A 24724-nucleotide genomic window follows, 5' to 3' on the forward strand; every position below is an offset into this window, starting at 1 on the left:
ACAATTCAAGTGTTCATCCCTTCTTTGCTGCAATTTTTCTCACAACCATGGTGACATTATTTTTTTTGTTAGAAATGCTCTTTAACTGTCAACTCATTTAGCATAAGTTACTGTGGCAAAGGTGTTGCAGGTGCAAGATCTGCACATAGTTCCAGGAAGAGACTATGTGAGATGTGTTTCAGTACATGAAGCAGCTAAGTGCCAATGGTTTAATTTTAACTGCCTTCACTTATTTTACAATTTTAGGCAATCAAAATGGATGTATCCATTCCAAAGTCAGATTCAGAATTGGCCTTTTTATCACCATCTTATATAATGAGAAAATTGTTGCATTGCAGAAACAGTGCAGTGCAAAGACATGAAATTATTATAAACTACAAAATAAATTTAAGAGACTTAGCCAATCACGTGAATGTAATCTCATGAAAGCGGATAAGGGGGTGTTCCTGAATTCAAAATCCAAAGTAAATTTTATTATCAAAGTACATATATGGCATCACATTAAATCCTGAGATTCATTTGCTTGTGGGCATACTCAATAAATCTATTGAGTAAGAACTATAACAGACTCAATAAAAGACCACCCAACTCAACATTCACACAGATTGGGGGTCTTCAGGTTCCTGTATCTCCTTCCTGACAGTAGTAATGGGAAGAGAGCATATCCCAGATGCTGAGGGTCCTTAATAATGGATGCTGCTTTCGTGAGGTATCAGGAAGATTCACTGATGGCAGGGAAAGTATGACTGTGATGGAGCAGGTGGAGTCGACAACCCGCAGCGGCCTTTTGAGATCCTATGCGTTGGAGCCCGCATGCCAGATAGCGATGTGACCAGTCAGAATGTTGTCAAAGACACATCAATAGAAATTTGCTTGAGTCTTTGGTGACATACCAAATCTCCTCAAACTCCTAATGGAGTAGAGCCACTGAAGTACAGCTGCTGGTATGCCTTCTTCGTGAAGGCATCAATGATCTACAGAGATGTTAACAGATCTTAAATCTGCACACCCCTTCTAGTGCAGTTTCCTTAATGAGGACTGCTGTGTGTTCTCCCAAATTTCCCTTCCTGAAGTTCACAATCAATCCCTTGATCTTGCAGACTTTGAGTACGAAGTTGTTGTTGCGACACCATTTAACTAGCCAGTCTATTTCACTCTTGTATGCCTTCTCGCTGCCATCTGCTATTTTACTGACATTAGTGTTGTCATCTGGAAATTTAAAAATGGTATTTGAGCTGTGCTTAGCCATACAGTCATGAGTTAGAGAGAGTAGAGCAATGAGCTGATCAATCAACGTGATTATCAGTGAGGAGGAGATTATTACCGATCCTTACTGACGGGTCTCCCGATGACAAAATTGCAGATCCAATTGCAGAGAGAAGTACAAAGATCCACATTCAAAAGCTTGGCGATTAACACTGAGGGGATGACAGTATTGAGCGCTGACTGTAATTGATGAACAGCAGCTTGAAGTATGCCCATGCAGCAAATATGCATTACACCAAAATAACGTGAACTTCATTTTCTAGGCATCATTTGCTTATGATGAAAACCAGTTTTTTTAAATCAACTTTTATGATAGACCAATGCTTTCAGGAAAATATGTGCCAAGATAGAAATGGATTATGCTAAGAGCATTTCATGAATGTCTCTCATTTCTACTATTATTAGCATAATTTTTAGCATAATTTATAGAATAATTATGCTAAATAATTTTTAGCATAATTATTAGCATAATTTATAGAACAGCCTAGTGCATTAGTTTAGCTTTGTGATTTAATTTGAACATACTACTCCCAAATAATATCACTGAGCAGACCTTATCAGGAGCTTCAAAGCTGAATGTCAGTTTTGTGCATCAGAGGGATTTATTTCAAAAACTTGGAACTTTTGAAAGGTTAGTACCTTTGATGTAATGACAGATATCAACTAGACGTGGTTTTGACGTAGAAACGGAAATCTGCAGCACAACTTGCCTTTATGTGACTCAACCAAAGAGCTGCTGCATTGAATGTAGATGAAGCTGGTTCTCACTGCTGCTAAAATGAATCTTAATCAGGATTATTTACACTTGATGTGGGCATTACATTGCATCCAAACATTAACTCAAGTAACTGAAGGTACGTTTATGTTTTACTTTCTCAAAAATAAAACTGCTTCTAAATTTGCTTTTCTAATAGTATTATTTTAATGAATTTGGTTGGGTAAATACTGTAATAGAGATCCTACCTTACACTTGTAACGTTGCTTGTTGGTAGCGAATTTATCTTCATTATCTGAGGCATAAGCAGTTGATTGTTCCAAATTGATTATTCTTTTCACTTAACAGTAGTCACAGAGAAGATCAAAGTCTTTCAGACCCCTCCTGAAATAAAGGCTTTTGAAGGAGACACAATAAATATGCATTGCTCTTGTGAACAGGACAAAACAATTGAAAGTATCAGGGTAGATTGGACCAAAGACTCAATGCCATTAATTGGGGCAACTACAATGGCTTCAGCTCATGTCAACAGAAGTTATTCTTCAATTAACGAAACAACTGCAAAGCTTACTATTGAAAATATCATTCGGAGTGATTCAGGAATGTACCTCTGTGAAATATCTGTTGAAATACCAGCACCAGTTCGAAAAGGCCAAGGGAATGGAACAAAATTAACTGTGCAAGGTAAATAGCCATTAAAATTTTCTAAGTATAATTTCACACACAATTCTCAAACAAATACTTTTAATCTTTTTTATTAAAATGCGGTCTCTGATTTTTGGAAGTAGAATAACGTAACCAATTGCTTTGCAAATGTGAGATCAATCAATAATTGTCATATCAATATCTTTTGTTTAAAATGGTAGCAGCAGGACTTGGGATTAACAGTGTAAACTTCCTAGTACCCATTTCAGTATTGTTTATGCTAGTCTCAGTCTGGGAAATCACACATATATGCATAATGAAAGTAGTATCATATCTATTGGTTATATTAAATGAACATGAGGAACTACAGTAACACGAAGGGTGATTGATATGTTCACGGCCTAAGGTAGAAGGAGTCAATTTTAGAAAACCTAGCACATTTATTTTTCAACATAGTCGCCTCCTACATTTACACACTTAGTCCAGCGGTCATGGAGGATATGGATCCCTTCTTTGTAGAAGTCGGCGTCTTGGACCTCCGGAAGTGTGCCACAGCAGGGGTAATTGATAAGTAAGTTCATGGCCTAAGGTGGAAGGATATGAGTTATTAACTTCAAACTTTCTGCATAATCACTTAAAGAGTTGAACTGCATGTGCATATAACGAGAGCTGTATAACTCATCTACCTTAGGCCACAAATTTGTTAATCACCCCATGCTGCGGACCACTTCTGGAGGTCCAAGACGCCGATTTCTACAAAGAAGGGATCAGTATGCTCCACGACCGCTGGATTAAGTGTGTAAATGTAGGAGGGGACTATGTTGAAAATTAAATGTGCTAGGTTTTCTAAAATTAACTCCTTCTAACTTAAGCCATGAACTTATAAATCACCTCTTGTATGTATGAATGTCATAAATTTGAAATAAAAATGGGATGCTTAATAGGAAAAGTTAGGATAGAGTAATTTCAGTGGAACAAAGGTGACTTCTCATCTTCCCATTTTTTTCCCAGTCCTGACGAAGGGTCTCAGCCTGAAACTTCGACTAAATATTATTTTCCATAGAAGCTGAGTTCCTCCAGCATTTGTGTGTGTTAATTTGAGTGGAAGACCTATGAATATTTCCAGCAATTCCTATTTTTCTTTGTAATATTGATTTTACAGATAAAGTGATATCACAAAAGAGAGGAGTTGATAGCAGCTCAGTGGGAATTAAATTGGATTCGTGTAGGATGAGGATAAACGGTAGCTTCTAGTCAGTGTTGATGATTATATGATCCTTTGAAAATCTCAGGGCAAAACCAGTGAAAATTACAAACAACAAACACAATAAACTTAATTCACATGCCTTATAATGCAGCATCAATATTCAGTACTATAAACGTTATATTAAATTGTACAATGTATTCTCTAGTGCGTTATCTTAAAACAACACACAAAGTGCAGAGAAACTTAGAGGGTTAGGCAGCATTCAAGGGATGGAAATGGGGAGTTTCATCTCACCTAAGGTCTTGAACCTATCCACTTTCCTCCATCAATGTCGCCTGATCCACTGAGTTTCTGCAGCACTTTGTATGTTGCTCCAGATATCAGTAGTTACAGTCTCTGTGTACGCATTATCTTAAAATGTTGGTTTGCAAAGAATTAACAATACCATGGGAAAAACTAAATTCACATAAGCAGGATACATAGATATATTTACACGACACCATTCACCATTTTGATTAGAACATTGATTATTTTATCACAAATGGGTAAAGAGTAAGAGACATTCACAAGAGTAATGAGATTATTACTTAAAATTGAAGAAAGTGAAAGGAAACATGAAAAACTAAAGATCACAAGAGAAGGGAGACTGGCATTTTTTAGATACTAGACCAATGCTGTGCTGTGCACAAAGTGATTTGTGCTGTACCTTTATGATTGCCTTGAAGATGTTTCCGAGGGATTTCTTTGAGTGGGAAATTATTAAAACAATTAAGCTTTGTTTATTTGTCAGTCGCATCCATGGCATTATCTGAATGGCATTGGCCATTTCACTATGTCCAACGAAAACCTTGGGAATTTGAGGAACTCAAATACAATTAACATGCTAACACAAACAATCATCTAGTATTCTTTATGTACTGTTATGCCAAGATTTTTGGATTGAGAAGTGAACTTCAATAAAGCACTGTGATTACTGTAAATGGGGATTAAACTGGGAAGTTGCAACTGATCAAATAAAAAAGCTTTCATCTTTAGTTTGCATATGACATAAATATGTAGCAGTCAGCAGAAAGCTAAAACAGAATAAGGCTACACAGATTAAGTAAACACAGATTCTTTGATAAAATTCAAATTAGACAAGAAAATTCCCCTGTTGTAAATTAGTTTACTTCTGAATGATGGTGGACTTGCTTTGTACGAAGACTATTCCTTGGCTGCCGGTCATGACAGAACAAACTGGCATACCTGATCTCGTCATGCCCCGAAATATATCAGAGAGATATACTAAAGAAGTAAAATAAGTTACTCAGCAAGAGATAGGCAGATTTGTAATTTATTTACACACCCATCTTGCTAGTATGATTAGACTTTCAGGATAATATTAAATGGCTGAAATTTAAACTGTATTCAGACACAAATACGTTAGCACACAAATATTCAATACGTTGCCTGTTTTAATGAAGGAGATATAACACATGTAGGGATAAGAATAAACTTCAATAAACAAAATTACAAGGTGAGAGATAAAGAGAAACATTTTCAAATAGAAGTTTATAAGGATTCAGAACATCCTGCAAAAAATTAATACACAAAAAATGACAAATATTTCAACAAAAGAAACATTAACAACTTTAAATAGTTTATTGTGAGCAAAAGGATTGCAAGGGACCAGATCAGAACGGTAATCCATGCATGACGCCAAAAGAGATGAGGGGGATTTTAAGTGAATCTTTTGCATCTGTATTTAGTCAGGAGACTGACACAGTGTCTATAGAAGTGAGGCAAAGCGGTATCAACTTCATGAACCCTATACAAATTACAGAAGAGGAGAGATTTGCTATCCTGGGGTAAATTAGGGTGGATAAATCCTCAGAGTCTGACAAGTTGTTTCCCCAGATCCTATGGGAGGCAAGTACAGAAATTGCCGGTGACCTAGCAGAGATAGTAGGTCATGTCTAACCAATCTCATAGAGTTTTTGTGCATGGTAGGTCATGCCAAACCAGTTTTTAGAGGAAGTTACCGGGAAAGTGGATGAAGGCAAGGCAGTGGATGTTGTCTACATGGACTTTAGCAAGGTACTTGACAAGGTCCCGCATGGGAGGCAGGTCAAGAAGATTCAGTTGCTCAGCATTTGAATGAGGCATTAAATTAGATTAGACATTAGCTTTGTGGGAGAAGCCAGAGAGTGGTAGTCGAGGGTTGCCTCTCTGACTGGAGGCCTGTGACTAGTGATGTGCCGCGGGGATCAGTAATGGGTCCTTTTTTGTTTGTCATCTATATCAATGATCTGGATGTTAATGTGGTTAACTGGATCAGCAAACTTGCAGATGACACCAATATTGGGGGTGTAGTGGACAGTGTGGAAGGCTATCATAGCTTGCAGAGGGACCTGCATCAGCTGGAAAATGGGCTGAAAAATGGCAGATGGAGTTTAATGCAGATAAGTTCGAGGTTTGTACTTCAGGAGGACAGTGAACAGTAGGGTACTTGGGAGTGTGTTAGATCGGTGGGATCTGGGAATACAAATATATAATTCATTGATAGTGGCATCTCATGTAGATAGGGTTGGAAAGAAAGCTTTTGGTACATTAGCCTTCCTAAATCAATGTCAGAAGATGGAATGTTATATTGAGGTTGTATAAGATGTTGGAATGGCCTAATTTGGAGTATAATGTTTACTTTTGTTCACCTACCTACAGCAAAGATGTAAATATGGTTGAAAAAGTGCAAAGAAAATTTACAAGGATGTTGCTGGGTCTTGAGGACCTGAGTTATAAGATTGAATAGGTTAGGACTGTATTCTTTAGAACTGAGAAGATTGAAAAGAGATTTAATTCAGGTATACAGAATTATGAGGGGTATGGTTAGGGTAAATGCAAACAGGCTTTTTCCACTGAGGTTGGGTGAGACTACAACCAGAGGTCATGGGTTAAAGGCGAAAGTTGAAAAGTTTAAGGGGAAAATGAGAGGAAACTTTGTCACTCAGAGGGTCATGAGAATGAACAGCCAGCACAGGTGGTGCACAAGAGCTTGATTTCAACATTTAAGAAAAGTTTGGCTAGGTATATAGATGGTCGAGGTATGGAGGGCTATGGTCCCAGTGCAAATCCATGGGAGTAGGCAGTTTAATGGATTAGATGGGCTGAAGGGCCTGTTACTGTACAGTACTGACTTTAAATGTTGCTTTTTGTTCAATGCATGATTCAACATCTTTGCTGGTGAACTGCAGCATCTCTACCCATCTCAAGGTTTGTCATGCATCTTGGACTTTGATGATCATCATGATTTTTTTTTGCAACCTTGGCCAGAATTTTTCATCAGAACGTTGGGAGTTTTAATCTATTGCTTACTTTAGAATGCAGACCTGTGGTCACTTATCAGAATCAACTTTATCACATGAGCTATCTCGCAAACTGAGCATGTGGCAAGGTAAATTAAAATCCAAATTTCTAAATATTGATATGAAATGAAATTCAGTTCCAAAATTTTTGTGACAAAATGCTGGTATTAATTATTCTGTTAGACCTTGATACACATTATTACTTTATGCATTTTTATTATGGACATTGGTTACCCAAGTTTGCGAATGCACTGTGGTCAGAACAAACATATTTGCCGTTTGTTGTTTGTTTCTCTGGTTAGTAGATATGAGAACTTTGAGGATTCAACAAGATTACACTATGATAGTGTGGCTAGGTCATATCAACATTTAGCCAGTGCATCCTCCAGTTCCAATTATGACAGATTAAGATTACTTTTTTTTTTGTTTTCAGATGTATGCTGGGATCAGGTTTTGTAAAAAAATATTTTTATTGGCCAGTTTCTGTCATCAATTCATTTGTAACATCAGGAGACAGAATATAAGATAAATAACATACACAAAATGCTGGAGATACTCAGCAGGCCAGGAGAAAACTATGGAAAAGATGAACAGTTGATATTTCAGGCCGTAACATTGACAGTACTCTTTTCCTGGGCTGCTGAGTTCCTCCAGCATTTTTTGTGTGTTGCTTTGGATTTCCAGTACCTGTATCTGCAGATTTTCTCATGTTTAAGATAAATACTTATGGCTCAGAGGGAGAATTCTGTTTAATGCAGTTCTATTTCCTATTGTAACACAGAAAACTTGTATGTCCTAAACGTTTCATCAGTGAGTATCAAATGGCCCTTGATGAGTTGAAACTTTTTCCCACTTTCAGCTATGAACATTTTGAAAATTTGGATGATAATCCTCCAATCATTTTCGAGGTTCATCAGAGGACTAAATGAAATCAAGTGTGAATTGCCTGATACAACTCAATTTTAAACATATCAGTACTTACCTTAGCCAAACCATCACAATATTTTTGCAGTATCATGACATAACAATTGGAGGAATAAAATTAGACTTTAGAGTCATCAAAAATGAATTTAGATGCAAATACTACATTTCACTGATTCATTTAAATACAACTATTTAAAACCAAAAAACTGAAATGTGATAATTACATTGTCCATGAATAAATATCTACCATTAATCCAGGTATTTAAATTATGATTGGTATTACAAAATTTTTAAATATCAATTTAGTTGGAATTAGTTAAAATAAATCCTCAGGGCCTGTCAAGGTGTCCCTTTAGGCTCTAGTGGAGGCAAGTGCAGAGATCGCCGAGGTTCCAGCAGAGATATTTAAAACATCCTTAGTGACAGGAGAGATTCCAGAAGATTGGAGGAGAGCCAATGTTGTTGCACTGTTTAAAAAAAGCTCTAAACATAAACCATGAAATTATAGGCTGGTGAGTCTGACATCAGTTGCGGGAAAGATATTGGAAGATGTTCTAAGGTACCAGATATACAAGCATTTGGATAGGCGTGGACTAATTAAGGATAGTCAGCATAGCTTTGTGCATGGTTGGTCATGTCTTGATAATCTTATTGAATTTTTAGGGAATTTACCAGGAAAGTGAATGAAGGCAAGGCAGTGGATGTTCTCTACATGGACTTTAGCAAGGTATTTGACAAGAAAGTCAAGGAGGTTCAGTCACTCAGCATTCAAGATGAGGTAGTAAATTGGATTAGACATTGGCTTTGTGGAAGAAGCCAGAGAGTGATAGTAGATGATTGCCTCTCTGACTGGAGACCTGTAACTAATGGTGTGCTGCAGGAATCAGTGCTGGGTCCTTAATTGTTTGTAATGGATATTAATGATCTGGATGATAATCGGGTTAACTGGATCAGCAAATTTGCTGATGACACTGAAATTGGGGGTGCAGTGGACAGCAAGGAAGGCTACCATAGCTTGTTAAGGGATCTGCATCAGCTGGAAGAAAATGGGCTAAAAGAAAATGGGCAGATGGAACTTAATGCAGACAAGTACAAGGTTTTGTACTTTGGTAGGAACAACCAGGGTAGGTCTTACACACAGTGAACGGTGGGGCACTGAGGAGTGCGATTGAACAAAGGGATCTGGGAAAACAGGTCCATAATTCATCGAAAGTGGTGTCATAGGTAGATATGATCGTAAAGAAAGCTTTTGGCACATTGGCCTTCTTAAGTCAATATATTGAGCACAGGAGATGGGATGCTATATTGAAATTGTATGAGACGTTGGTGAGGCCTAATTTGGAGTTTTGAGTGCAGTTTTGGTCACCTACCTACAGGAAAGATGTAAGCAAAGTTGAAAGTGTACAGGGAAAATTTACAATGATGTTGCTCAATCTGGAGGACCTGAGTTATAAGAAAAGATTGAGTAGGTTAACACTGTATCCCTTAGAGTACAAAAGATTGAGAGGAGATTTGATAGAGGCATACAAAATGAGGAGGGGTATAGATAAGGTAAATGCAAGCAGGATTTTTCCACTGAGATTGGGTGGGACTACCACCCAAGGTCATGTTTAAGGGTGAAAGGTGAGAAGTTTAAAGGGAAATGAGGGGAAACCTCTTCACTCAGAGGGTCATGAGAGTGTGGAACGAGCTGCCAACACAAGTGGTGCATGTAAACTCAATTTCAACATTCAAGAAAAATTTGGATTGGTACATGGATGGTAAGGGTAAAGAGGGCTATGGTTCCCGTGCATGTTGATGGGAGTAGGCAGTTTAAATGGTTTTGGCATGGACTAGATGGGCCAAAGGGCCTGTTTCTGTTCTGTACTTCTCTATGACTCCAGTTAGAATTCAATTAATGCCATTAAACAGGCTGGCCGGTGGCGTAGTGGCAGCAGCGCCAGACCTCAGAGTGAAGGCTCCCGAGTTCGGATCTAGCTGGCTCCAAAAACCTGCAGAGGGATGGGCTCAGCTGGGTTTCAGATGCCCAAGGCATGCCGTATGATGAGCAATCACCAAAAAGATCGATACACACACACACACACACACACACACACACACACACACACACACACACACACACACACACACACACACACACACACACACACACACACACACACACACACACACACACACACACACACACACACACACACACTCTCCATCACAGCAAAGTCAAAACGTAACCATTTCATGAAATAAGTTAGTTGCTGGGATTTTGGGCTCTTGATAAATTTACTTTAAAATGCTTGGGCTTCCTTTGGGATTGCTGTTTCAGTTTGTCATTTGGTCCTTTCCAAATAATTTTATTCTTACCAGGCAGGCTAATAGCTGACTGAAGTTTTATATTTGAAGGTATGTAAAACCAACAGTTATCTGATTTAATCAATTTCATAACGGTCAAGTTAAGTTAAAATCTCTCTTTATTCAATATATCTTTTTATTTGACCTTAATTATCCCCTAGTTGATATAGCCTTTATTCTTTATATTTAAGGAATTAAAATATTAACTAAAAATATTAACAAAAGCTTCAAAACATTTTTGTGTCTCTTATCTATTTAACATCTAAGAACCTTTTCTCCGAGCCATGAAGTTTTTAATGTCTCCAAAACTTTATCTCAAATGTGCACGGACCATTAAAAACTAAATGATATAATCCCTACAATTTCATGGATAATTTTGCAAGGCACCAATCAGCTGAATAAGCATGCATCAGATATTTTAATTGTCAAGTTCATGGCTATGAAAAAGGAAAACATTTTAAAACTAAAATTGCAATTATGATGGAAAAAGCTGTGAAATTAACATGTTTAGATTCTTCATGAAATCCACACCATGACAAATTAATTACGTTTAAGCAAAATCACTATTTATGATGATCTGCAACAGTCAATTAGCATTCAGCAAAGTTCTGCCAACATGAGCCATCAGTTGATTTTTCTTAGTGACGTTTTTAAGAGAAGTTGTTTGGGTAGATTACATGAATGCTTCAGTGCTCGAGAGGTGTACAGGAGTGAGACAGATCAGCTGGGTTGAGTAGTGTCACAACAACATTGTTGCACTCAATGTCAGTAATCCCAAGGAATTGTTAGTGGACTTCAGGAAGAGGAAGGATCAGCAGTGGAAAGGGTGAGCAGTTTCACGTTCCTGCATGTCAACATTTCAGAGTATCTATCCTGGGTCCAATATATTGACGCAATCATGAAGAAGGCATGCCAGTGGCTATACCTCATTAGAAGTTTGAAGGGATTTGGTATGTCACCAATCGTTACAAATTTCCTCAGGAGCATGCTGGAGAACATTCTGATGAGTTGCATCACCGCCTGATATGGAAGCTCCATTACACAAGATCAAAAGAGGCTGCAGAGGGTTGTAGATTCAGCCAGGACACAAGCCTCCTCACCAACGAGGACATCTTCAAAAGATGATGCCTCAAAAGGGCTACGCCCATCATTAAGGACCCTCACCATGCAAGGCATGCCCTCTTCCTCATTACTACCATAAGGTCAAGGGATAGGAGCCTGAAGATACACACGCAATGTTTTAAAAACATCTTCTTCCACTCTGCCATCTAATTTCTGATGATCCATGAACCCATGAACATTAACTCATCATTCCTCCATTGCACTATTTAATTATTTTATTTCTTCTTGTAACATAGTAATTTTTTTTATGTCTTGCACAGTATTTCTACTACAAAACAACAAATTTCATAACATATGTCAGTGGTAATAAACCTAATTCTGATTCTGATTCCAGAGGTGCCATGGCATTCTTTAATTACTGTAGGAGCAAACTGAAAGATCAGACAGAATTGGTGGGGGACGGGGCCGATTTATTAAACATTGGTGCACACCAGGAGACCAGTCAAAGCTGGTCTACCTGAGCATGAATTTGATGCAGCTTTTGCATTCTCAGTTGATGGATTTACCAGTAAAACTACATTATGATAACAGCATGGTGATTGCAGAAGGACTTAATAAAGTAGTAAACTGTTACGTTTTGTAACTCCGGAAATTAATCGAAAGAAAAACATGGGAGGCTGAGAAAACGTGTCTACTTCGTTTTGCTTCTTTAGTGAGGTGCACTCAAACGACATGGTGGTGTAATTGCATGTGCCATTCAAATACTTTTACAGATAATCCTTAATGAACTATCAAATACACAACACTTCTCCTTGCTTAGCTATAAAATCCAATTCAATATAGAATGCATCTCAACTCAAATATGTAACATTCTGCTCTCTAGTCATCATATATATACAATACGCTACAATACGCTATAATACAATGACTATTTAGACATCCATGGCACAGCAAATTTTCAATTGTCCCATGCAGGCCTAAAGATTTCATCACTATGAAGGGCTTCTAACTCTTGTTTGGTAAGGTCTTTCCTGACAAGGAAGGGGAGGTAGCACACTGCTTGGCAGGAGAGACTGTGAAACAATCTCAGATTCTGGGGCCTACTCCGTGGTGATTGTGGGAGTTGATTATGGGACCGCATAAGTGGTTCTGTTAGCTCTGGACACCTTTTTTCAGGACGTGTTAGCATCCTGAACAGTGCGTGGCAAGCTGTTCAATCCACCGATCTATCCCAAGTCACCAGACAAACTTTTCAGCCAATGCTTTCACTTTAACCATGTCCAGATGACTGGTATGTAACTCTTCTGACATTTTTGCTCTCAGCATGGATGGTACAAAAACTTTCAAACCCCATGTAAGGCAACCCCTTTCAAGGGCAAGTTTATCCTGGCACTGGTAAAAATAGGTGAACTGGAATTTCTGCTGCACATTCCAGCCAGTTTGGGTTGCCAAGGAGACCTGAGGCAGGGAGAACACCTCAAGACAAATGTCCTCTTTTGTAAATTTTTTAGGTATTTGCTTTTCCAAGGGCAAACAGAACAATCCATCAGCATTTTCATGATTAGTCATCCTCTTGAATTCGAACGTACTTTTGTCCTCCAAGAAACAAAGCCCAAAAAAGGTTTGCAATCAACTGGGAAAGTGGGCAAAAGAATATCAGGTGGAATTTAACTTGTCAGTGGGAAATGCTGCATTTTGGGAAGTTTAACCAAGGCAAGACATGAACAGTGAAAGTTCAGGCCATTGTTGAAAAGAGAGACCTGGGATGTGCAAGTACGTATTTCCTGAAAGTGGCAACATAGTAGAAATGGAGATGAAGAAGACATATGTTTACCTGTCCATATTGATGAGGTAATGTGTTCAAGAGTTAGGACACCATATTATAGTTGCAGAAAACATTGGTTAGTTTGCACTTGGAGTATTGTATGCAATTTCAGTTATCACACTATAAAAAAATGTGATTAGGCGGGAGAGGGTGCAGAAAAAAACACACAAGAATTGCCTAGATGGAGGTCTTGAGTTAGGATAGGCTGGATCTGTTTTCCCTTGGGCAAAGAGGCTGAGAGGCAACATAATAGAGATATATAAAACCAGGAGTTTACTTAAGGCATATGGAGGTATGTATTATGTATGTATCAATCTGCTCTTTAAATAATTAGTGCTCCTGTTCCCATACCGGTGAGTATTATTCTCTGGGCATGACTTGTAATCCAGTATTCTGTGATATTATTTGTGATTATCTTATTCTTATAAAATAATTACTGATCAATATCACAGAATATAATCTTATTCTGATTATGCTTTACTGAAAATATTGCTTTATGTTTAAGCAAGTCTGTCCATAATGTTAATGACCATTGTCAAGTTTGCCTTTTGGATCAGAACTCAATTCCACATTGTGGTTTTTAGTTCCATAACCATTAAGTACTTTTGTTTAACAAAAATCTCTCAATCTCAGTTTTAAGATCCAGAATAAACTCTGAATGCAGCAACATTTTGTAAGGAGATTGCTATATTTCCACTATCTTTTCCATGAAGAAATATTCCTGAGTGCCACTCTTAAGCATCCAACACTAATTTTAAGATCAGTTCCTATTCTGACTGTCCCACTGAATGAAGTTGTATCTCTGTCTTGTCAACATGCTATTAAATAATTCAAAGACCATTAGATTTTCTACAAAAACAAAATAAATTTAATCTATGAATTCCTCCACTTAATGCATTCAGCTCTGTTCCTCTTTGGCAACTTTAAGAGGCTGGAGAATTGACATATATTGTACGTACGAAAGGCACGCAGAATAATTATAATTTTACAGCAGCTCATGAAATGTAAGATCAAATTGTTGCTTTACACATAAGATGGAAGATCACAAAATAATTTGAGAGACCTACAATGTTTTCAGCATAAACTGGTTAATCTATTAGGATACATCTTCTTAGACATGATGTTAAATAAGTTCTCTCACACTGTTGCTATTTTCATCAATATTCACATTTCAATGAGAAGCAATATTTTAAATCATCACAAATTTAAAATTATCACACAAATTTTAACTTTAAAAGAAATCCTGTTTTTGAAATATCATGATATTCAAAATGTGTTGGCACAGCAGTGGAAACTGCAAGCTGTTTCAAACTCCTGTGAGTGCACATCTCACACAACCTCTCATGGCCTCAGAACACATCCTACACAGTCCAGAAAACGCAGCAATGCCTCTTCTTTCTGAGGAGGCTGCAGAGAGATGTACTATGCCCATCTGTACTCACGTCATTCCATCCACCCTGCTCATAAACTGTTTGTCCCCAGGAACATCAGACTCACAGTCACTTTTTCCAAGCAGTAAGGCTGATCAAAGGCTTCATCTACTAACCTGCACCTCCACATCCCCAACCACCACTATGTTATTATTTCCTGTCACCTTATGTACAGACACTCCTTTATGGACATCCAGTACTATCACTTTATGGACCTACAGTCAATCTATACGTATATAAGCTATCTTATGTATTTATATTTATTGTGTTTTTCATTATTATTATTATTATTATTATGGTATTCTTTATCTTTTGTTGGTTTTTTTGTGTGCTGCATCAGATCCAGAGCAACAATGATTTCATTCTCTGACAGTATTTTGTTCCTCCTTCAGCAGTTAAGATTAATTTCATTTAATTTGCTAAATCTGAAACAATTATTTTTTATCTAGTGTATCACAACTACAGGCATAAACTTGCTGCATTGGCACTGTTGGTGATACTGGGTCTTGCAATTTTATGTTACAAGCAACAGCGGAGAAGGAAAAGAAATGCAAGTCTGTCAGGTATGTGACTGTTAAGAATGTGGTATTCAAACTGTATCAGAACTGAATTCAGATGTAGAGCCTAAAATGCATTGACTTGATACAATATCTTCCCTATCCATTGATTTATATCCTTAGATTACTTTTGAGGCACAATGCAAATGAAGGCATTGAGTTTGTAGTGGTGGAATTGCAATTAACTGTACTTTGTTTTGGTTGTCCCATGGTGCCCAATGGATGAGATCACTTTTAATATTGAACATTCTTTAACTGGACTGTGGAGGTCTGATATTTCATACTTCCTTATAATACAGAAGGAGCCATTTGGCCCACTTATCTATTTTTCGTCCCATGCCTGAGAACTTCTGCTGTCCTACCACCCTCAGCAATAATCTGTTTCTCAGCTAATTATATTCACAGTTACTAACGAACCTTTAGGTTGAGATAGCAGGAGCCACCAGGAGAAATTCACATAGACTCAGCAAAAACACACAGATTTCATACAGATAGCACCCAAGATCAGAAACATGGGTTAAAGGTACTCTGTGACGAACTCCCTTACATTCCCAATTCTTTGGGATTACTACAGAGTATTTCATTATTATCTCATTGGCACAACTACCTGGATATGATCACTGGGAATTTCTATCACATCAGAGCTGTTTCTGCTCAGCTGATGTAACATTGGCAGAAATGCCACTGAACCCTTGTTTCCCTGTATGAACAGGGCTTCCAACAGATTTACGGCAAAGCAACAGCAATGGAATGGTTAAAAACTTCAGAAAAAAATTAGACAGAGATACAACACCTTTCAAAAATGTTTTACTATACTCATACTGAAAATAATCTTTCAGAGATCATTAGACAATTAGTAAAGGTGGTATATATTTGGAATGAGCCACCAGAAATAATGGTTGAGGTGGGCACATTAGCAACATTTAAAAGCCATCTGGATAAAGACACAGATAGGAGAAGTTTAGAGGGCCCTTATCCAAATGCAGACAGATGGGATTAGTTCATTGTGCAAAAGAGTCAGCATAGACAAGATGGGCCAAAGGGCCTGATTCTGTGCTGTATGACTCTCTTTCTCTAGACCAGAACTAATTCCCAACAGTAAGCTGCCTGCATTTTCCATTCAACTCTACTCTCTTGACCTATTTAGCCTGCACTTATCTTCAGTTAAGCTGCTAGAAGCAGATTTTCCACAATGAGCATCTTGATGAAAATCTATTCTGGATCTGTATGGAAATAAGTGGTATTGTGGAACAGGATCTGAACAGGGAAAACAAATTGGCAGCTGGTCAATTCACAATCTGAGTCTTAGCTAACATGCAAACTCTCTGACATTCAGAAATGTAACAAAACTATTAAGAAATAATCGTAGAAACTAAAAATAGCCCATTTAAACAATTAGAAGTTTAAGTAAAACTAATTACTGTAATATGAAAAAAATGAAATTTTGATAAAATATACCTTTCTCCCTTGCACGTGTTCCTTTCTTTTCAAATTAATTTTATCACCTAGCAGACGTGAGGCAACCAAATTCCTCAGTTGAAATTGCTGGGAAGTTGCAAGAAGTTAATACTGTCTTGGATTCCACTAGTGTTCAATGGCAGAGCTTAGTCAGAAAAAAAAACATCAATTACCTTTCAGGATTTCTGCACTACGTCTATAGACATGGGAATCCTGAACACTCAGCTGGTAAATGCCACTGGTTTTGCAAAGAACCACTGGGATTTCTCAGGAAAATCCAGCCTTCTAACATCAGTTCAATTACAGGGCACACCAATATTGCAAATGGTCGTATGTCTCAACTTCACCACACCTTGTTCCAATTCTAACTTCACTCCCTCCGCACCAATCCCAACCTCACTATAAAACCCGCTGACAAGGGGTTGCTGTTGTAGTCTGGCGTACTGACCTCTACCTTGCTGACAAGGGGAGGTGCTGTCCCCCCCATCCCTTCCCACTGATCTCCCTCCTGGCACTAACCCTTGTAAGCTGAACAAGTGCTACACCTGCGCTTACACTTCCTCCCTCACCACCATTCAGGGCCCCAGACAGTCCTACCAGGTGAGGCGACACTTCACCTGTGAGTCGGCTGGTGTGGTATACTGCGTCCGGTGCTCCCGGTGTGGCCTTTTATATATTGGTGAGACCCGACGCAGACTGGGAGACCGTTTTGCTGAACACCTACGCTCGGTCCGCCAGAAAAAGCAGGATCTCCCAGTGGCCACACATTTTAATTCCACGTCCCATTCCCATTCTGATATGTCTATCCATGGCCTCCTCTACTGTTAAAATGAATCCAAACTCAGGTTGGAGGAACAACACCTTATATTCTGTCTGGGTAGCCTCCAACCTAATGGCATGAACATTGATTTCTCTAACTTCCGTTAATGCCCCTCTTCCCCTTCTTACCCCATCCCCTATTTATCTATGAATTAATTAATTATTCCTTTCCCCCCACTTTTTTTCCTCTCTCCTTTTTTTCTCTCTCTGCCCCTCTCATAATCATTCCTTGCCTGTTCTCCATCTCCCTCTGGTGCTCCCCTCCCCCGTTCTTTCTCCCTAGGCATTGTTTATCGAATGTGATGTGGCCGGATATTACAAATTATGTCTGAGGACACATTGAATTCAAATGAAGTAGCTAGGACAGGAAATGGAGGTCTCACGGTGTGGTCAGCCAACCTTTCTAGTATTGATGTTAGCAGCTGTACACCAATGCAACAAATACAAGTAGTGCAAGATGTATGGAAATGGTGAACTTTGTATGCATTGAGTTTGGGTATGTTTGTATCTTTCTCTGTCCACTAAATGAGGATAAAAAGAGGCCATGTTTGTGCTTCCACTAACAAGATATCAACATTATTTATTTTCCTATGAATTAAAAGTAAAAATAATTTCTCATTGACAAAGGATATCTAATTTTTAATGTATTCTAACTTACTTTGGTCAAGCACTTTCAAATAATTTTAGACATCAGTAAAATAACAGACAATAATGCTGTTTACATTTATATGAGCTGGTGGAATTACAGAATTTAGAGAATTTTTAATTATTTTCTTAGTATTTAACATATCATTTAATAATATATTGCATTTTCATTGCTTCTCATCAGATACACTCACTGGATTTGCAAATAATCTGTAAGCTAAAAACACTGATATTTGCTGATTGTGTTGGACGGGCTTACATTTGATTCCATAGAATCTTAGTGTCACTTATTGCATTAATTGCATTAATGTTCCATTAAATTAATAGTCACTGATTCATTAATTTATGCATTTTGTGTCAGTTGGTGATGTGGCAGAAGTAATCAATGAAGAAAATCCAGAGAATGAAGGACATGAGGAAGGACATGAGGAAAGCTCATCCTCAAGAGGCTCATCTCATTGGGTACGTTGGAGAACTGGAAACCAATTCAATCATATTACCAATTTCCTTGGGTTATTTGGATCCTTTGAAAAAATTGCTTTGGTTCATTGACCCATAAATATTACAGGTTAGTCATTTTGAAAAATAGAAAAAGGACAATAAAATAAACAGAAAGTCTGGAGATGTTCATCATCTGTGGTGTAAGAAGCAGAGTAAATGGTAGGTGCTACATCTCAGATGCATAGTAGAATGGAATAATTGAATCAGGAAATTGCAGAGTGAAAAGAATACTTAAAGTGTGGAGCAAGATAATATTTTTCAAGTCGTGGAAATGATGTATGTTTGTATGATGCAGAGCTGGGCCAAGAAGTGGCAAATGTCATTCAATTTGGAAAAGTGTGAGCTTTGGAAGGTTGAACCTAAAGGCTCAGTACAAGATTCTTAGCAGTGTGTAGAAACAGAAGGATCTCGGGGGCCACATCCATACATCTGCAAAGTTGCTGCGCAAATTGATAGGGAAGTTAATAAAGATATGATGTGTTTGACTTCATTAATTGAGGAATTGAATTCATGAGCCACGAGGTAATGTTGCAGCTCTATAAAACTCTGGTTAGACCACACTTGGAATATTATATTCAGTTCTGATCGCCTCATTATAGGAAGGATGTGAAAGATGTGGAGCAGAGGAGATATACCAGGATGTTGCATGGATTATAGAGCATGGGTCATGATTTCTGATGAATGGTCTCAACCAAAAGTATTGACTGATTACTCTTTTCCATAGATGCTGCCTGGCCTGCTGAGTACCTCCAGCATTTTGTGTGTGTTGCTTGGATTCCCAGCATCTTCAAATTTTCTTGTTCTTGTGAGGAAAGGTTGAGTGAGCTAGGCTTTTTCTCTTTGGAGCAAAGAAGGATGAAAGGAGACTTGTTAGCGATGATAAGAGATATAGATAGGATAGATAGCCAAGAAAATAGTCAAAGCCTTTATTTCTTCTAATAAAGTGCACAACTATACACTTCCCTGCACTGTATTCCATCTGCCACTTCTTTGCCCATTCTGCTAATCTGTCCAAGTCCTTCTTTTTAAAAAAAAATTTTTTATTAGTTTTTCAAAACATTTTACAAATTAAAAACCCCAAATCCCAATGAGGAGCATTAATACAGTGCAAAATTAAGCATGCAATAACAATATGCTACAAAGGAAGAGAATTTAACAAAAAAGCACCTAAATTAAAGACAAGTAAGCTTAGTGTCCTCCCCAAGCCCCACAACACAAGAAAAAAAACAACAACTCCAGACCGACCACAACACAATATAAAGAGTATAGGTCAGGACAGTCAAACTCCCAGACTGTGAATACACTTAGCAACAGAGGATAATAATGCCTACTACCAGAAAAAAAAAGGGAGCTGAAAGCAAGGGACCGAAAAGAAGAAAAAAAAAGAAAAAAAAACCCTAGTCAAGAGGAAGGTTATGAAAGTACTCGATAAAAGGTCCCCAGACCTTATGGAACTTTAGATCCGAGTTAAGAACTGAATAATGAATTTTTTCGAGGTCCAAGCAGGCCATAACGTCGTTAAGCCATTGCGCATGAGTGGGCGGGGCAACATCTCTCCATCTAAGGAGGATCAAGTGTCTAGCCAGGAGAGAGGCAAAGGATAGTATTCGGCATTTGGTCGGACCCAGACATAAATCTGTCTCGCCCCAAAAACCGAACAGAGCAATTAAGGGGTTTGGTTCTAGGTGCTGATTCAGAATACCCGATAATGTAGTGAAGACATCTTTCCAGAATTTCTCCAAGCTAGGACAGAGCCAGTACATATGGATGAGAGATTTACGCCCCTCTTGCATTTATCACAGAGCGGACTAATGCCAGGGTAGAATCGAGATAGTTTAGATTTAGACATATGGGCTCTATGAACAATCTTAAACTGTAAAAGGCAATGGCGAGCACAAAGAGAGGTTGAATTAACCGATTTGAGAACTGAGTACCAGCTCTCCTCGGATAAGGAGATATTTAAATCCTGCTCCCAGGCCAATTTAATTTTATCCACAGGGGCCCATCGTAAGGCTGCTAGTTTATCTCAGATAATTGATATTAAACCTTTACCTAGTGGATTACTGGAAAGAAACAGGTCCATAGCATTTTTCGCAGGCATTTCAGGAAAGTTAGGAATTAAAGGAGCAATAAAGTGTCGGATTTGGAGATATCTGAAAAAGTGAGCGTTAGGCAGGTTGAACTTAACAGAGAGCTGCTGAAAAGAAGCGAAGCCATTATCAATGAAGAGATCTTCAAAATGTCTAATGCTCTTCCTATACCAAACATGGAATGCTGAATAGTACGTAGTAGGTAAAAAAAGGTGATTGTATGCGACAGGACTAGAAACGGAAAACCCCTGGAAACTATAGCATTTCCTGAACTGAGCCCATATACGCAAAGTGTGTCTAACAAGAGGATTAGCTATTAATCTGGACAGACTACTAGGGAGTGCAGAGCCAAGAAGTGCAGATATAGATAATTCTTTAGTGGAGCTCAACTCCATTGCCACCCAGTTAGGGCACTTGGGTTGGCCGTGGAAGAAGGACCAGAAGTAGCACAACGTATATTAGCTGCCCAATAATATAAGCGAAAGTTAGGTAAAGCCATGCCACCCTCTTTTTTAGATTTTTGCAGGTGGATTTTATTAATTCTAGAGTGCTTATTCTGCCACAGATATGACAAAATAATAGAGTCTAAGGAATCAAAAAAAGATTTAGGAATAAAAATTGGGATAGATTGAAATAAATATAAAAATTTGGGGACAACATACATTTTAACAACATTAATACGACCTACCAAAGACATAGATAGAGGTGACCATTGTACCAGACTCTGTTTTATAGCATATGAAAGATTGACAAAGTTTTCACGAAAGAGATCTTTAAACTTCCTTGTGACTGTAATTCCAAGATAAGTAAATTGATTATGGACTACTTTAAAAGGGAGATCACGAAATATTAGTTCTTGTGCTTCTTTATTAATTGGGAAAAGTTCACTCTTATGTAAATTAAGTTTATAGCCAGAGATCTGGCTAAACTAGTCAAGAAGTGAAAACATTAGAGGCAAGGATGTAGACGGATTTGAGAGAAAGAGTAATAAGTCATCAGCATAGAGAGAAACTTTATGCTCAACACCCCCTCTCCAAATCCCGGTCAATTCAGGACAGTTTCGAAATGCTATCGCCAGAAGTTCTGTAGCCAAATCAAAGAGAAAGGGACTTAAGGGGTGTTCAAGTCCTTCTGCACACTCCCTGCTTCCCCAATGCTTCCTGCCCCTCTACCTATCTCTATATTGTCCACAAACTTGACCACATTAATTCTGTCATCCAGATCACTAACAAATAATGTGATAAGAAACAATCGGTCACAATCTCATAAAGGAACTGAAACCACTTCACAAGAAAAAAGAGGGCAGTATGATAGCGCGCTATAGTGTGGACTAGTCCGCTCAATTCTTGGTTACAGGGTGAACAGTCCAAAGTATAATGCAAATTGTGATTGGCTCAAATCCTTAGTAATGCTCATGCCATGTTCTGAATTATATGAAAATTTACAAAATATGTTAGGAAGGCTTGGGGTTGCAAAATCTTATGGTTGTAAAGCCAGTATCAGCATTAATGGACTTTCTCCTATTGATTGTGAATGAGTAATTTGTGTTCTCAAAGCAGTCTGAGCAAAAGAAAATTATGATTATTACAAGAGATCCAGTAACTAACAAATAACAAATTGTTTTTCCAGCTGACTTCATCACTTTATGAATCTTTTGATTACTTCACGATCAAACAAGAAGAAAATGAAGAAACATGTTGTAATGCATCGGACAGTTGATTACAAAGAAGAAACATTTTCAAGACTGAATTTGTGTTTTGGCTTTTCACAATTTCAGATTAAGTCTAAATTACAAACCTCCTGAAAGGTTTGCCTTGTCATGTGCATTCTTGGAGAAGAATCTGATATCTGGTAATAAGTGCTACAATTTGCTTGACCATGAAGCTGAAGGACAAAAGTGTTAATATACCATTCTCCTTCTTATTGCTTTCAAATGTTTTATGGAGCCAACACCAAATGATGCAGGACTATGTTCTCTGAAGGAGTTTAGGAATGGCATGGGATTAGACTTTTAGATGGAAGAATTTTGTAATGTGGGGGAACCTGTAAAGGAGAAAATCAGAGAGTAAATAAAACTGTGTAGGACACCCTCACAATAGAGGGTTTATGGGTTGTGAGAGTTTTCCACCATTTCATTTTGTTTGCTATAGTTTGCATTTTATTCAAATAAGATGATAGAATAGCTTCAGTAGTAGTGTGGATTTGAACAGTTTTATAAAAAGGTTGGATGTTCTCCATCTGAATTTCTTTGCTGTGTTGTGTTTTGAGAAAATGGCACCCAAACGGAGACAGGGGGACTTTATTATGGGATAGCGAGGAAATCGACAGCAATAACTTGTACTTTTATCCCGCCTAAGCATCTTTAAGTAAAAAAAAATCAATGCATTTCACAAGAGCAACTAAAGTAATTTAACAGAACAGAATGAGGGCAAGAGGCCAATACTGAAATCAACCCTACAGCAAAATATGAATGAAGTTTCAGCAGTAGATTAGCCATGACAGGAATGAAGATAAGCAGCGTTAAAGAGGTGGAAACTGGGTGACTTAGAAGTGGTGCATGTACAGCATGTGATCCAAAGTAATCCTGGGATTGTGAATTGTTTGGTTCATTTTTTAAAAATCAGAAAGAAGAATGGAATTGAAGGTGGTGAATGCATGGAACTGGGAGCAACAGTTTTTACTTTCTCAATATTCTGCTCATCCTATACTACATGTTGGACAAGTAGACTGGCAGTTAAAAGGCAGTGCACAGGGTCAAAGAGGTGATGTGAGAATAAGCTGGGTATTGTCCATATACATGTAAAAACAAATGATATGTTGTTGGATAATAGTGAGAATGGATACCAGGTGGCTAAAAATAAGAGAGGTTGGCAGATAGATCCTTAGAGGACATCAGGTACAAGGATTCAGCTATGTGATGAGAAGACATTGGAAGATGGAACCAGGTGAATGTCTCTCTGACCAGCTGGTAGGGAACATTGGAGGTGGATGGTGTGGAGAATTTCTTCATAGATTACAAAGAACTGGAGAGGGATGATGAATATTGCATTACTTTTATTGCAGTTACATGCAGTTTGTTACTTTGATCACAGGATTTGAAAAGTTTGCAGGACCAAAATCTCAATAGGATGGATCTAAACTGGAATTTCTAAAAGGGGTTATAGGAATATAGGACGCTCTGAATTAGTGGAGGTTAGAAATGGATCATTAATGTTTAATGATGGAGAAGCTAAGGGTTTCCTTTGTGAGGAAAGGATAAAGATGGGAAATTTAAGGAAAAAGATAAAATAAGTCATGGATATATGTAATTTTCAAGTTGCAGACATTAATTTAAAAGTAAATTGGCACCAGGTTTGGCAGTAAGGACACCTTCTTGGTTTTCTCTTAAAATGATGACATAAATAAATGATGAACTTATAATTATATTTTTGTTATTTTATATATACACACTCACAAACACACACACATAATTTTTTAATCACACAGAGGGAAGCCATTCTACATATATATATGCTGACTCTCACGGATTTCCTGTCAATCCTGTTCCCACATATATATCGCTGTCATCTAATTCTTCTCATGTTGATTCCCTCTTATTCTCCTGTTACTCAACAAGTGAAGAAACTCAACCCAGTCACAGGGAGAATGTGTAAAGTCCTCATAGGCAGCATCCAGTGTCAAGATCAATCTCAATTCACTGGAGTTGTGGGCAGGAATGCAAATAAACTGCAAACAAAGAGATAAGTTTGAGATTTATTTCCAACATTGGTGGGATAACTTCTAATATTTCATTATGTATCTTGCTGGCATCATAATTAGAAGATTTATTAATCCAATAAACCATTCCCAAAGTGTTATTAGCATAACAATTCAAAGCAGACTGCAACAACCCA

General features: G+C 37.9%; 1 protein-coding gene across 1 annotated transcript; it reads left to right on the top strand.

Annotated features, from left to right (window-relative positions):
* The first annotated feature begins 1987 nt into the window (after nucleotides 1-1987).
* Nucleotides 1988-24450, top strand: LOC140725911 (uncharacterized). The gene is made up of 5 exons (XM_073041847.1): nucleotides 1988-2120; nucleotides 2330-2665; nucleotides 15211-15324; nucleotides 18602-18702; nucleotides 22461-24450. The coding sequence occupies exons 1-5, from the start codon at nucleotides 2018-2020 to the stop codon at nucleotides 22548-22550; spliced, it is 744 nt and encodes a 247-aa protein (XP_072897948.1). The 5' UTR covers nucleotides 1988-2017; the 3' UTR covers nucleotides 22551-24450.
* Nucleotides 24451-24724: the final 274 nt, after the last annotated feature.

The sequence above is a fragment of the Hemitrygon akajei genome, chromosome 4, assembly GCF_048418815.1.
Source record: "Hemitrygon akajei chromosome 4, sHemAka1.3, whole genome shotgun sequence".
Classification (NCBI taxonomy): Eukaryota; Metazoa; Chordata; class Chondrichthyes; order Myliobatiformes; family Dasyatidae; genus Hemitrygon; species Hemitrygon akajei.

Coding starts and splice junctions, on each gene's coding strand:
- LOC140725911 (XM_073041847.1), top strand. CDS start 2,018: ATGAAGCTGGTTCTCACTGCTGCTAAAATGAATCTTAATCAGGATTAT. Junction 2,121..2,329: donor ATTAACTCAAGTAACTGAAG/GTACGTTTATGT, acceptor TTCACTTAACAG/TAGTCACAGAGAAGATCAAA. Junction 18,703..22,460: donor CAAGAGGCTCATCTCATTGG/GTACGTTGGAGA, acceptor TTGTTTTTCCAG/CTGACTTCATCACTTTATGA.